Raw genomic sequence first — 14,589 nt, 5'->3', positions numbered from 1 at the left:
TATAGAGGGCACAAATTGTAAAATAAAAGAAATACCATAATAAAGATATATTCAAATAAAATATATAATAAAACCCACACCACATGCAAACACCACAGCTTCTAGCCCTGCCACCATAACCTGTGCATCTCATAAATCAAAATGACCATTAAGGAAAGGGGACATAAGAAAAAATATATTTTAGTTGCACAAGGTACTATTAAGAAAAATAAAAAATAAATCTTAATGTGAAAAACAGACTATTTTATCCTCTTTTTATATATATATTATATTTTTTTCTTTATAATAACAAATAGCAAGCCAAATGAAACGCCTTAGGTTTAGGACTCATGCCCACTGGCATGGGGCCTGTGCAGAATTGGGTAGTGCCCTGCTCCATGTTCTTAAACGGAAAAAAACGGAAAGTACTCTGTGTGCATTCTGTTTTCGTATGTCTGTATTTCCGTTCCGCAAAAAAATAGAACCTGTCCTATTATTGTCCGCATTACGGACAAGGATAGGACTGTTCTATTAGGGGCCAGCTGTTCCGTAAAATACTGAATGCACACGGATGTCATCCGTATTTTTTGCGGATCGCTAAATTCATACGCTCGTGTGCATGAGGCCTTATGCATATGTTCTTTATTTTGGTCCTCTGCTCCATGTACTGGCCTACAGGCTGCATTGAGTACCATGTGTTCCATGGCTCTGTACCAACCAGACCTATAGCATAGTTCTGGTTAAGGCCTCATGTACACAGGCATAGTTTCGGTCCACATCCCATCCGCATACTTTAATGATCAGGTGCAGACCAATTAATGTCAATGGGGTCGCAAAAGTGTGCTTTCCGCATCTGTATGTCAGTTCCGTGGCTGCGCAAAAAAAAAAAGAAAATCTCCTATTCTTGTTTGTTTTGCAGTCAGGAATAAGCATTTGAGACATACTGGGGGATGCACATGGCCATGTTTTGCAGACCGCAAAATTTGATACGGCCTTGTGCATGAAGCAATACTAAGTCAAAAAAACAAAAAACGGATCCGGTGCCCATTGACTTACAATGGTTTTAGTGCCGTCTTGTTCATTTTCGAGATAATACAACCGGATCCGTTCTGAACGGATGCAGGCTGTAGAGGGAAGTGCTAGATTTAAATATATATGTATATGTGCCTTCATATATATGCATATATATTAGCCCTTTTACATGGGTCTGTCCAGGTGGTCTGTATATACATAGAGATGTGTGTATGCCCCTTGTCAGCATGCATGTCTATGTATATAATATATATATATACTGTATATATATATATATATATATATATACACAGTACAGACCAAAAGTTTGGACACACCTTCTCATTCAAAGAGTTTTCCTTATTTTCATGACTATGAAAATTGTAGATTCACACTGAAGGCATCAAAACTATGGCATCCACACATGTGGAATTATATACATAACAAACAAGTGTGAAACAACTGAAAATATGTCATATTCTAGGTTCTTCAAAGTAGCCACTTTTTGCTTTGATTACTGCTTTGCACACTCTTGGCATTCTCTTGATGAGCTTCAAGAGGTAGTCCCCTGAAATGGTTTTCACTTCACAGGTGTGCCCTGTCAGGTTTAATAAGTGGGATTTCTTGCCTTATAAATGGGGTTGGGACCATCAGTTGCGTTGAGGAGAAGTCAGGTGGATACACAGCTGATAGTCCTACTGAATAGACTGTTAGAATTTGTATTATGGCAAGAAAAAAGCAGCTAAGTAAAGAAAAACGAGTGGCCATCATTACTTTAAGAAATAAAGGTCAGTCAGTCAGCCGAAAAATTGGGAAAACGTTGAAAGTAAGGGCTATTTGACCATGAAGGAGAGTGATTGGGTGCTGCGCCAGATTACCTGGCCTCCACAGTCACCGGACCTGAACCCAATCGAGATGGTTTGGGGTAAGCTGGACCGCAGAGTGAAGGCAAAAGGGCCAACAAGTGCTAAGCATCTCTAGGAACTCCTTAAAGACTGTTGTAAGACCATTTCAGGGGACTACCTCTTGAAGCTCATCAAGAGAATGCCAAGAGTGTGCAAAGCAGTAATCAAAGCAGAAAGTGGCTACTTTGAAGAACCTAGAATATGACATATTTTCAGTTGTTTCACACTTGTTTGTTATGTATATAATTCCACATGTGTTAATTCATAGTTTTGATGCCTTCATAGTCATGAAAATAAAGAAAACTCTTTGAATGAGAAGGTGTGTCCAAGTTTTTGGTCTGTACTGTATGTATATATAGGTATGTGGGCTTATAGCTGCCCATTTATGCCCAAGTTTATACTAAGTATATATATACATACAATATTGATGTGCCCCAAGCATCTATATGGATATACTGTATATGCTTAAATGTGGCCAAATCTTTGCCCCCAGTCACGCCCCCCAGCGTCCTCCTGCATTCCAGTTCCTGCAGGAGGTGGAAATTTCCCCAGATGGCTGGACAATTATGTCCAGTTTCTGGTGACTTAAAACGGCAAGGGATCAATAAGATCTGGTTGGAGGGCTGGAGATAGTTAACATAACAGAGATAGGGGAACAAATGTTCCCCTCCCTCTATTTGTTGCATATCCCCGGTGCGTAACTACAGCACCTGGGATATACAGGCACTTTACAAGCGGGAGGATCAAAGCGAGCACCGCTGGATTTAAATAGTCCAGCGGCACTGCGCTCTTCAGTTGAGCCGTGCAGCCCGATACAAGAGAGGATCATCCCCCAGAGAGACGAGCATATACAAGCGGGAATTAACCCCTGGACAACGAGCCTTCTTTGCTGAGTATCCTCATCCCCATTATACCACCAATGCATTTAACCCCTTATTCCATACTGCATTAACCACCTTTCCTCCCTATACCACCAACGTCCTAACTCCTAATTAACCCCTGATAATCCCTGCCTAGCCCTCTACCTGCCTGCATTAACCTCCACAACCCCTAATTCCCCTGCAATAGCCCCTTTATTCCATATCCCATTGCCACCAATCCCCTGCCCTGCATTATACCCTGCTCATTTACCCCTACACCTCTGTTCCCCTGAAATAGCCCAGTATTAACCCTTTACTGGGCTAATCCCAACTGTTATCCCCATAGGGACAATATAGTGCCAGGAGGGTGGGCTGCTGATATTTGTGTGTATGTAAGTGTGTTATATAGGTAGATTTGTGGGGTGGAATTGTGTAAATTATTGTACTCTGTAGTGTAGTTAGGTGTAATATTATATTGCTGTGTTGTAGTGTTGTATTACTGTACTGTGATGTGTGCGTCTATATGTATATATATTTATAACCATTGATATATATATATATATATATATATATATATATATAGATATAGCGTATTAGTAGACTGTAAACGTGTTATTGTTCATAACGCAGTGTATAGTCGTTTATAGTCACCGCTGTAGTAGCAGCAATAGTCGGATATAGTCCAGTAAATAGGTAAGGCAACAGAGATAGTTTCTTTTAAGGTATAAATAGGCGGAGTCATCACTAGACGACTTATGCCTATTTATGAATATTAATTATTGAGATTAACCCAAAATATCAATAATTAATATTTCCTTTAACACAGACTATTGTATTATTGAACGGATATGTTTTTGCTGATCCTCTGCCGCATCCATCAAAAACACAGATGTGAAAATAAGAATGTGGCTTATTTAAATAAGTGTTTATGACTTCTTAGTAATAAGATAAGGGTTATTAGATGAGCAGCACAACGTGAAAGTACCAGTCACACAGCTAGAAAAACAGTTAGCTCTTTGTGACAGAACTGCTCAATATTTTTAATAAAGACCAATAAAAAAAATGATTTTTAGCCCAAAATGAGTAAAATACAATCATAAAAAATGCCCCTGAAGGTATACATAGCCTTTAAGGTGGATTTACACGGCCTAATTATCGGGCTGATTATCCTACAAACGCTCGTTCCTGATAATCGGCCCATCTAAAAGTGCCGCAGATCACCCGAGTGAAACACCTCAATCACCCCGGGCAGCAGATCATGCTGTCTAAATAGCGATCTGCTGCCTAGGAGTAATGAATATGTATGAGGATGAGCGATAGCAGTACTCATACTGTGGAGATGATCGCTGTATGTAAATGCAATGCTTCACCTCCATTTAGCGAGCAGACGACTGTCGGGAAGCATAGACCTGTGCCTTCTATGCTGCGGATTTTCCGTGACTTAAAATCAGTTCCAATTACCTGAATGGGGATTTCAATGCAAATAAATAAAACTGAAATCTGCAGCGTGTGAGTGCAACCTATAATTTTATGCTACAGAGAAATCCTCCACAAAATCTGCATGTCTTACATGAGAATTTTGATGTGGATTTAGGCTAAAATCTGAAGAGCTTCCAAGGCAAATCTGCATCTAAATCAGCGACAAAATCTCTAGTTAAAGAGGATCTGTAACCTCTCCTGACCTCTCTATTTTAGCCTGATGCACGCGACAGTATACTTTTTGTGGTCTGCAAACCACAGATCTGCAAAATACGGATACTGACCTTGTGCATGCCACAATTTCCTTATAGAAATGACTATTCTTATCCGCAGAACAGACCCACATCCATGTGCTGTCCATATTTCTGTGGACCTATTGAAATGAATGGGTCCATGTGCGATCTGCAAAAAATGTGGATCAGACACAGATCCAAAATACAGTTGTGTGCGTGAGAGATGCAAGTACATAAGCATTTATGGGGACTGTTGAAGAATTAGCATTCTGTCACAGTGTATGGGGAGGGGAAGAATACCAGAATGACAACAGAAGGAAAATGACCAGGAACTAGGCATCAAGGCTAGGGAAAGGGAAATGGTGACCACCTAAGGAAACCCTAAACCTAGCCCTAACTCCTGTCAGTATGAATAGACCCTGAAGGTGGGACTATTCATACACCGTAAACCTAGGCCCCAGAAACTCTGAAAATCCCTAGGATTAGTGATAGGGTCTGAGACTACTGGTTCCTTCCCAGATGAACGAAACAGCGTCTCCCTGAGGCCTAGTAAACAATGAGCAAATGGGAACAACAAAATACATAAGTACACTTATCTTTAATAGAAAATGGAAGAGCAGGAACTCAGAGGAGGACTACACACTAGCTCTTCCAACTCCAGGCAGATAATATCAACCGCATGGTATGAAGTGTGAGTCCAGACTAAATAGAGGAGCAGTAATGACCACAAGCTACACTTGAGACAAGAGGTGTGGTCATTACCAACAACAGCACTGCAACAAGTGAAAACAGATGTCAGATAACCTAACGTGCAGCCAGTCTCTCAGATCTTCTAACCTCTGTCACTTGAGGGACCGTGACACATTCAGTACTATCAGCACTAATTTTCATTTTCAGTAATGATCACAGAGTTTTGGACCCCACAGTACCAAGAAGGTTTACTATGAAATTGATCCTACACTGTCTGTGTGATAGAGGAAAATTAGATTGTGAGTCCACTGATAGAGAAAAATATGGGTGCACTTTGTGTAAAGCATTGCAGTAAATATATTGCTTTAGGTCACAGAAAAACTGAAAAATGCAAATGTACGTACTAGAATCTGAAAAAGGCCACGTTCAGATGGCTGTAATCTGCCTAACACTCCTTTGCAGCAGTGCATGCTTAAATGATTTAATTACTACGACAGATATTACTGTGCTATGTGTAGTATTATTTAACATAGGTCACCAGCAGCCACGGGGTTAATCACCCGAGGGGGATGGGGACAGAGGCCGTCAGAATGTTCTGGAGGATATGTTATCATTCATGTCTAGAGTTCCAGGCTTGTTCTCTAGAGTCTCTGGGATGAATAATTCAGGCCTGTGCTAAGGATAAGATGGCACTCGGTATATACATGGCAGGGCATTGTGGCTCTAACATGTCCTATCTGTAATCAAGAATCCCACTTTGTCCACGTGGTTTAATAACACCCCTCAAAATCACACTGTATGGGTGTCTAGCTGTAAGGAAAGATACAGGACAGGAACATGCAATAACATAAGGTATAAGAAAAAACATGGTATCTAATAGAAAGAATATGTGTTTTATGATATGATCATCAATAAATTAGACAGCATAAGGCCTCATGCACACGACAGTATTTTTTCACGATCCGCAAAACGGGGTTCCGTTGTTCCATGATCAGTTTCCGTTTTTTTTTTCCGTGTGTCTTCCTTGATTTTTGGAGGATCACCAGACATGAAAAGTGAAAAAAAAATCTAAGTCAAGTTTGCCTTGAAAATGATAGGAAAAAAACAGACACGGATCACGGACGCGGATGACAATCTTGTGTGCCTCCGTGTTTTTTCACGGACCCATTGACTTGAATGGGTCCGCGAACCGTTGTCCGTGAAAAAAATAGGACAGGTCATATTTTTTGGACGGACTGGAAACACGGATCACGGACGCGGATGACAAACGGTGCATTTTCCGAGTTTTCAACGGACCCATTGAAAGTCAATGGGTCCGCAGAAAATCACGGAAAACGGAACAACGGACACGGAACCCAACAACGGTCGTGTGCAAGAGGCCTTAAAGAGTAAATGTAACTATATAATGAATTTCATCGGACAGTTGGATGCTGCAGTGTTAACCTTTTCCTTCTCAAATGTCCTGAGCAGTGAGGTCCCTGCACACATGACATGTGCTGAATTTCACTTACAACAGCGTCTTAGTCATGAGGAGATTGAGTGTGTAAAATTCCTTGCTGATATTGAGAACAAATCTGATACTGTACCTGAGCACCATGTAGGGTTTTTGGGTGGCATCAGGTTCACTTTCCTCCCTCCTATGCCGGTAGGCTCTGCCATTGACCTCTTCCATAAAAGAGTACTTAGGGATGTACGTGCACTGATTTAACCAGTGGCACCTCCTAATATTACTCGTGAGGAATGGATGGCTTTAAAGTGGCTTGATGGGAGGAAACGTGGTCCTGATGACCAAGGTTTACTACCTGGAGGAAGCAGCTAGACAGCTCGATGACAGAAATGTCTATGAGAAATTGAGTGAGAATCCAGTTCCTTCTATACTTGTCAAATTGCAGTCGCTCCTTGACAAATATATAGATATACAGTTTTTTCCTAAAAATATTCTGGAAAAATGGAGCCCCAAGTTTCTAAAGAAAGCCATTGGTATGGTTTTGAGTCATTCCGACAAGGGCCCCATGTTCTCTAGATCCATACAGGAATCTTTGGATCTGATACTCACTAATAATGTGTTCCAATTTGACCGGCAGTGGTACCGCCAGATACTAGGTACAGCAATGGGCACACCGGTGTCGTGCACTTTTGCGAACCTGTATCTGGCGGTATTTGAGGAGATGTACGTCTTTTCACTGGGGAACCCCTTTCTGAGACATATCCATCTCTACTTACGCTATGTAGACGATGTATTCCTGGTCTGGTCGGGCAGCGAGGAGCTTTGTCAGCAGTTTGTACATCATTTAAACAGTACTAACCACATGAATATGAGATTCACTCTCAATTTGGGTGGTGACTCCTTGGATTTTTTAGATGTAAGGGTCACCACAGAAAATGGTACTCTTCATACCACAGGCTTCCCCGTAAGCCTACTGCAACGAACTCGCTGCTCCACCAGACCAGCTTTCATCTATCTGCGGTGAAGGATGCAGTCCCGTTCGGGCAATTCATCCGTCTCCGCAGAATTAATAGCACGGATCAGGGCTATTTTAGTCAGGCCCATCAGCTTAGGGAGAGGCTCTTGGAAAGGGGTTACTCCCGGAAAGACATCGTCGAAGCCTTACATCGTGCTAGCCACTATGCACGTCAGAATCTCCTCAATGACAGGATCAAACAATGCGATAATGATAGACTTTCTTTTGTCTTTAAAGAGGACCTTTCACTACAATAAAAAATCTAAACTAAGCATACAGACACGGAGAGCGGCGCCCAGGGATCTCCCTGCACTTACTATTATCCCTGGGCGCCGCTCCGTTCTCCCGGTATAGGCTCCAGTATCTTCATATGTTTGGCTCAACTGGGTGGAGCCTGCCGGCGTCTCCTTCTCCCAGGCTGTAGCGCTGGCCAATTGCAGCGCTCAGCTCATAGCCTGAGAGTTTTTTTTTCTCTCAGGCTATGAGCTGAGAGCTGCGATTGGCCAGCGCTACAGCCTGGGAGAAGGAGACGCCGGCAGGCTCCACCCAGTTGAGCCGAAAATCGGAAGATACCGGAGCCTATACCGGGAGAACGGAGCGGCGCCCAGGGATAATAGTAAGTGCAGGGAGATCCCTGGGCGCCGCTCTCCGTGTCTGTATGCTTACTTTAGATTTTTTATTGTAGTGTAAGGTCCTCTTTAAATTTAGTCCAGCAGCTAGTATAGTGAGACAGGCAGGGTTGAATAATTGGGACCTACTAAAGGGTGAGTCCGTTTTAGGGGACCTGGTTTCTAGAAAACCCTTAATTACGTTTAGAAAATGTCATACTCTGAGAGACAAATTGGTCCATAGCGTGGTGAGACAGTCTAAGCAAATTAATTGGTTGCAGAGCAGGAAACCGCAGGGAAACTATAAGTGTGGAACATGTTCATTTTGCCCCCATAATTCACAGAGTAAAATGTTAAGTATAGGGGAGGTCACCCATAGAGTTAAAGACTTTATTACCTGCCGTACGTCCTACGTAGTCTATGTCATAATGTGTACGTGCCAGAGGTTTTACATTGGCAAGACCATTAGACCCCTTTTTGAAAGAGTCCGGGAGCATTTGAGTTCCATTAGAACGGGACGGGGCTCTCCCCGCCTGATTGATCACGTCCGTGCAGTCCATGGCAGTGATCCATTGAGCCTCTCTTTTGCTGGTATTGAGGCCGTGGGACCCATCCCGAGGGGTGGTGATCGCCACCGCCTCTTGCTGCAACGGGAGGCCCGATGGATCATCAGAACCAGCGCTATGGGTTAACACGGTCTTAATGATAAAAATGATATGGCAGTATTTCTATGAATATTCCTCTGTCTTTATGCGCTCCTATACTTGTTCATGTCCCACTTACAAAATGTAACTTTTTGCCATGATTATGATATTGTGTTGCTCATATACTCTGTTGCGCTTGTGTGTACGCGCACAGGATATCCTTTTTGCTATTTGATTTTAACTACACAGTCGCGCACCTGTGGGAGCGTCTCCTGGTTACCTTGGTGATGATCGGGTGGACGCCCATATATAGCACGGCGGTGTGCGTGTGTGTCATAGCGGTCCGAGGAAGCGCAAATTACGCGCGAAATGGCCATCACCGCCGATTCACACTGAAGGGCCATCCCGCTCCCCAGCCTGCGAACTTATTGCATGAAATAAAGCATTGAAGTTTTTCCAAGACAGTGGTGAGTGCCGCGAATTCTTTCATCTATTTCCATGTTATATCCTGAGCAGTGATGGTCAGTTCGCAGTGTTCGCCAGCGAACACATGCGGGCTGCCATCTTTAGTAAGGTAGACTCCCCCGTCCGGCGATGCACAGGTAGGCCCTTCCCTTTGCCTGTGCTGGGAGCCGGTCTGAAATCAAATGCAGTCACCGGGAGCAGGCAGTTCCGAGAACAGCCTGATGAGGGCCCCCGGCGGCTGTTCTCGGAACTGCCTGCTCCCGGTGACTGCATTTGATTTCAGACCGGCTCTCGGCACAGGCACAGGTAAGGGCTTACCTGTGCATCGCCGGACGGGTGAATCTACCTTACTAAAGATGGCAGCCCGCATGTGTTCGCTGGCGAACACTGCGAACTGACCATCACTGGTCCTGAGTAGGTCATGAATTGTGTCTTGACAGTCAGAATATAATCAGTTATCAGCTCCAAATCCCAATCAATTGTAATGCTAGGTTCAATAACCCAATCACTGAAACTTAGCCAAGCTCGGTGACAATTTTCCACCCTGTACCTGTAATAAAAAACTATTTTAATATAAAGATGAGAATGATAATAAAGTCATATAATATAAAGGCAGAATATAAGTATTATTTGCTACTGTGATACACATTGTATGGCCGCTTAGGCTTCAGCCACCCTGGATAGCGAGTCACGTGGCAAGCAAAATTTAAGAGGGTGTCTAATTTGAACAACTCCACTGCAAAACTGCCGTTTCCAAGGGGTTGAAATGATAGTGAAGGACACAACTGTTGGGACCCCCAGCAGGATTGCCAACCAGAATTTTCCTTTTTTGTGGACAACTGATCCCAAAATCACAGACATTCAATATTTTTTACGAACAAATTAGAAAACCATAATGAATAATAAAGACTACAGTAATGCATGTCTATAGCTCTATATACTGATAACACCTCATTACCACCAGCATTTACTGTGACCAGTAAAATGATGATAATTACCATCAAAATAATCTAGTCAGGTACCACCATCCTCAAAAATAATCACGGTAATCATGGTACCACCAGCCTCAAAATCATCTATTTTCTTCACAGACACAGGAAAAAAGTTGCTTAATTTTACAGACTGTCCAGAAGTTTCTGGACAGTTGACAACCCTGACCTCCAGTGATCAGCAGCCAACAAAACTACAATGTAAATCTTCATTGCATTTTTAAGAAATAATATCAATGGGTAGCCATAGATTTCAATAGATGCTGGAGCAAAGGGATGCAGGAAATCTCTGCTCTGGATGGTGGAGGACATTCCTGATTTGGGACAAGATACAGATACACAATCAATCAGCTCAAGATGCCCTAATAGGGCCATTAAAAGGGGCTGTTCATGGAATAGTTATTAATTAAAGTGAACCATTATATTAATTATCCCTAATCAGTGCTTAATAATTAAAATGTCCCATTTCTCACACAAATGTCTCAGTCTTCTTTACCATTCCCTGGTATCCGTAGGCTACATATTCGATGCTCCACACAAGTCCTGTCATTCAAACTTTATCCACAGTGCTGGTATAACCCGGTCCACAAGCTCACACCTTGAGAAGGTCTTTTTTTCGGCTTGCAATCTTTTTGCCGTCGATGTGGTTGACACAAAGCACCGTTAGGCTACGACCACACAGTGTGGTGCTTGCAACATGGCTGAGCTTGAGTACCAAGTGACCGTACAGGCAGCAGTGGGCTCTAATTAAACTAATGAGACCGCACTGTTTAGTCGGTCTTTAATGTCAATGGCTGCATGGCACCTTCCATACCGCACAGCCATTAACAGTACAGACCGACTAAACAGAGCGGTCTTATTAGTTTAGTTTGAGCCCACTGTTTGGCCATGCGGTACTCTACGCAGGGCAGTAGTGTCGCAAGTGCCACGCAACTGTGCTATGTGGCCACACTCTAAGGTTACTTTAACATCTGTGTTTTTACTTTCCAGTATTGAGATCCATCATAGGATTCATTGTCAATGAGGACAAAACTAAACTGAAGGGAATGGAGTGCACCAGAATGCATTCCGTTCCATTTGGTTGCGTCCCCATACCGGACAAAAAAACGCTGCAAGCAGCATTTTTCTGTCGGCATGGGATGCAGAGAAAAACGGATCCGGTATGACACAGAATGCAAATTTATGGTGTCGGATCCATTTCCTCAGATACAATAGAAAACACATCTGTCCACCATTGACTTACAGTGGTTTGAATGCTGGATCCGTCATTAGTGTTGAGTGCGAATATTCTATTTGCAAATTTTTATCGCGAATATCGACACTTCGGGATTTCATGAAGATCTAGAATATACTGTAGTGTTATATCTTCGAAATCGCAAATATTCTAGATTTTTTTTTTGCACTAGATGAACCTATAATCTTTTTTCACTTATTGTATATAGCTTCTCTTTATCCTTATTATGCTATCTATTATCCATACCTTTTTAATTTACAGTTATTATTTTACGTATCATTAATAAACTTTTATTATAAGTATTTTCCTACCTATCATTAATAATTTCTTTTTATAGATGCTATATTATTTTTAAAATAAATCATTACCTATAACATACAATAGACAACATATAACAGAAAATCATACAAAGACTGTATGCCAAAAGCTGGGTATTTGCAAGCCAACAACCTATCCATGAGACAGGTACAGTCAGCAAACCTTACAATGGCAGCCTTGTGTGCAATGAGACATTCAAGACCAGCTCTCATCTGACTGAAAGCCAGTAGGCCTCAAAGTTGCTTGACTTTTGTCGGATGGCTTGGTGGACCTGTGCACCTAGGTCATTATCATTAGGTAATTTTTTTTTGGATGCCAGCTAACTCTTCTCTCACTGCTTAGGAGAGGAGGGCTGGATAAAAGTTTTAAATTTTCTAATTGTCCTAACATTTATATTCAATAACCTTCCTATACTGTTTTGTCATGTAAACTTATTTGCATAAACATAGGCATATGGGAAAGACATGCAAATAGTGTTTAAGCTGAAAGACAAGACAGATTCTGCTAAGGTCCCCCAAGCCACCCGACAAAAGTCAAGCAACTTTGAGGCTTACTGGCTTTCAGTCAGCTGGTCTTGAATGTTTCATAGTGCACAAGGCTGCCATTGTAAGGTATGCTGACTGTACCTGTCTTATGGATAGGTTGTTGGCTTGCACATACCCGGCTTTTGGCATATAGCCTTTGTGTGATTGTTTGCTATAGGTAAGGAAATTGTGTGTGCAATACCTGCATATTACATTGCCGATTTTTGCAATTGCGAATATTTAGCTAAAAATTAGCAAAATATCGCAAATTTGAATATTGCCTATGCCGCTCATCATTATCCGTCATGGCTATTTTAGAGAGAGATAATACAGTTCATCAGTTCATAACGGATGACTAATGGAAGCGTTTTTGCTCAGTGGGATCAGGCAAAAACGCATATGTGAAAGTAGCCTAAGGGCCCTTTCACACAGAGTCTTTTGGTGCAGATTTTGGTACATTTTTAACATCAGAAGCAGTGGCAAAAAATGACTCCAAGCAGCCTCCCATTTTTTTTTTTTTCTGGTGTGGTTGATAAAAGAAGATGCATACCCTATCTGGCACGGAATCTGCGCTGAATCTTCCGCTAATATGAACATTCCAAGGCATCAAAAATGTGCCAAAAAAGCAAAACAAAAACGCACCTAAAAGCACGCTTTTAAAATCAGCACGGATTCTGTGCTAATTTTTGGAGGCTGATCTTTAAAATCTGTTGTGTGAACGTAGCCTAATGATGTCATCCCCTCACCGTGGCCTTCCTACACTGTTACTGATGCCATTCTGCCATCTCCTAAGTGATCATTCTATGTGAGTCACACAACAGTAAGATACCATTTCCTGTCGGTCTGCTCATCACAGCAACTTAATGAAGTTTCGACATAGTTCATGCAAAATATGAACGCTTACCACACTATTTACAAGTAAAAAATGATATATTAATGAAGGTAAAATGATGTATACAATAAATAGAACACATGATGTACTGTAAAACAATAATTAAATGCTTACTATATATATATATATATATATATATATATACACACACACACACACACAATCATTTGGATAAAAGCAGATGCTCTATGAGCAAAGCTAGAGCTGATCTCCACTATCAGATGTTATATAAGGTGCATCATGCTTACCTGGTAGGCATCTAACTGTTCATCAGTAAATATAGTTTGCTTATTTCCCATGATAGATGAGGGATCCTTGGTCTCCTGAAATGCATCACACAGGGAGGAGTAGGAGGGCTACCTAGTGTAGGCATTGGCATTTACACTGAGGCAGAAGGGGCAATAAGGGGCATTGGCTGCATAAGGCAGTTTCTTCTAAGCAGCAATGTGCAGCAGGGCCTCAGGAACCATCCCTAGAAGTGTCCTCGGTCTGCTGTGGAAGGGGTAAAGTGGTTTCATTGAAGGCTTGCAGCTCCTCTCCTCCTGATCTCCTGTGCCTGTTCCATCAGCTTCTTCTCTGAGCATGGATAGGAACAAGACACTCCCTCTGAACTGACACATCTCTGCAGACCTACAGGGGGCCACAAGGGGGCGCTAAGAAAGCAGATGACAAATAGGGAATTGCAGTGCTTGGGAGTTGGTAACATTAATATAGCTATAAATGGCCAGATAAAGAAACGTATTGCAGAACATTAGGGCCATAGTATACGTTGTGTTAAGTATTTCATTTTAAAATCAATAAATAGAGGAGCGGAAATGGCTGATACACAATATTTCTGCTCAATTTACCAACACATTTGCGGAATGACTTCAGGCCATGAGTTTCATTGACTCCAAAATCAATACTGTCAGGCCCCTTTCACACGGGCGAGTATTCCGCGCGGATGCGATGTGTGAGTTGAACGCATTGCACCCTCACTGAATCCTGACCCATTTATTTCTATGGGGCTGTGCACAGGGCCGATCCTAGGGTCACAGGCGCCTGGGTGCAGAAATATTTCTGGCGCCCCCACATGGGCGTGGTTATCTTACTAACTCCTCCCCTTTACAATGTTTCTATGGCAACAACTTCAGCCCCCAACTTCAGCCCCACGAATCGGCGGCTCGGCTTAAAAAAAAAAAAAAGTAAAAAAAAAAAAAGTCCCGGCGGCTCGCTCGGCCAGGGCCGGACTGGGGATAAAAACCAGCCCTGGAAAAAGTTGCACACCAGCCCCACAGCATTGCGTCATTATTTACT

General features: G+C 42.3%; 1 protein-coding gene across 1 annotated transcript in view; it reads right to left on the bottom strand.

Annotated features, from left to right (window-relative positions):
- The window catches only part of CIB2 (calcium and integrin binding family member 2), a 56,808-nt gene extending 42,943 nt beyond the window's left edge, over positions 1–13,865 (bottom strand). Inside the window, exon 1 of the mRNA XM_040413641.1 lies at positions 13,542–13,865. Coding sequence (XP_040269575.1) covers positions 13,542–13,592 — 51 coding nt within the window. The 5' untranslated portion in view covers positions 13,593–13,865. The remainder of the gene's footprint in view (positions 1–13,541) is intronic.
- Positions 13,866–14,589: the final 724 nt, after the last annotated feature.

The sequence above is a fragment of the Bufo bufo genome, chromosome 1 (genome assembly GCF_905171765.1).
Source record: "Bufo bufo chromosome 1, aBufBuf1.1, whole genome shotgun sequence".
Lineage (NCBI taxonomy): Eukaryota > Metazoa > Chordata > Amphibia > Anura > Bufonidae > Bufo > Bufo bufo.
Note: the sequence above shows the minus strand (reverse complement) of the source record. Positions and strands in the feature narration are given on the sequence as shown.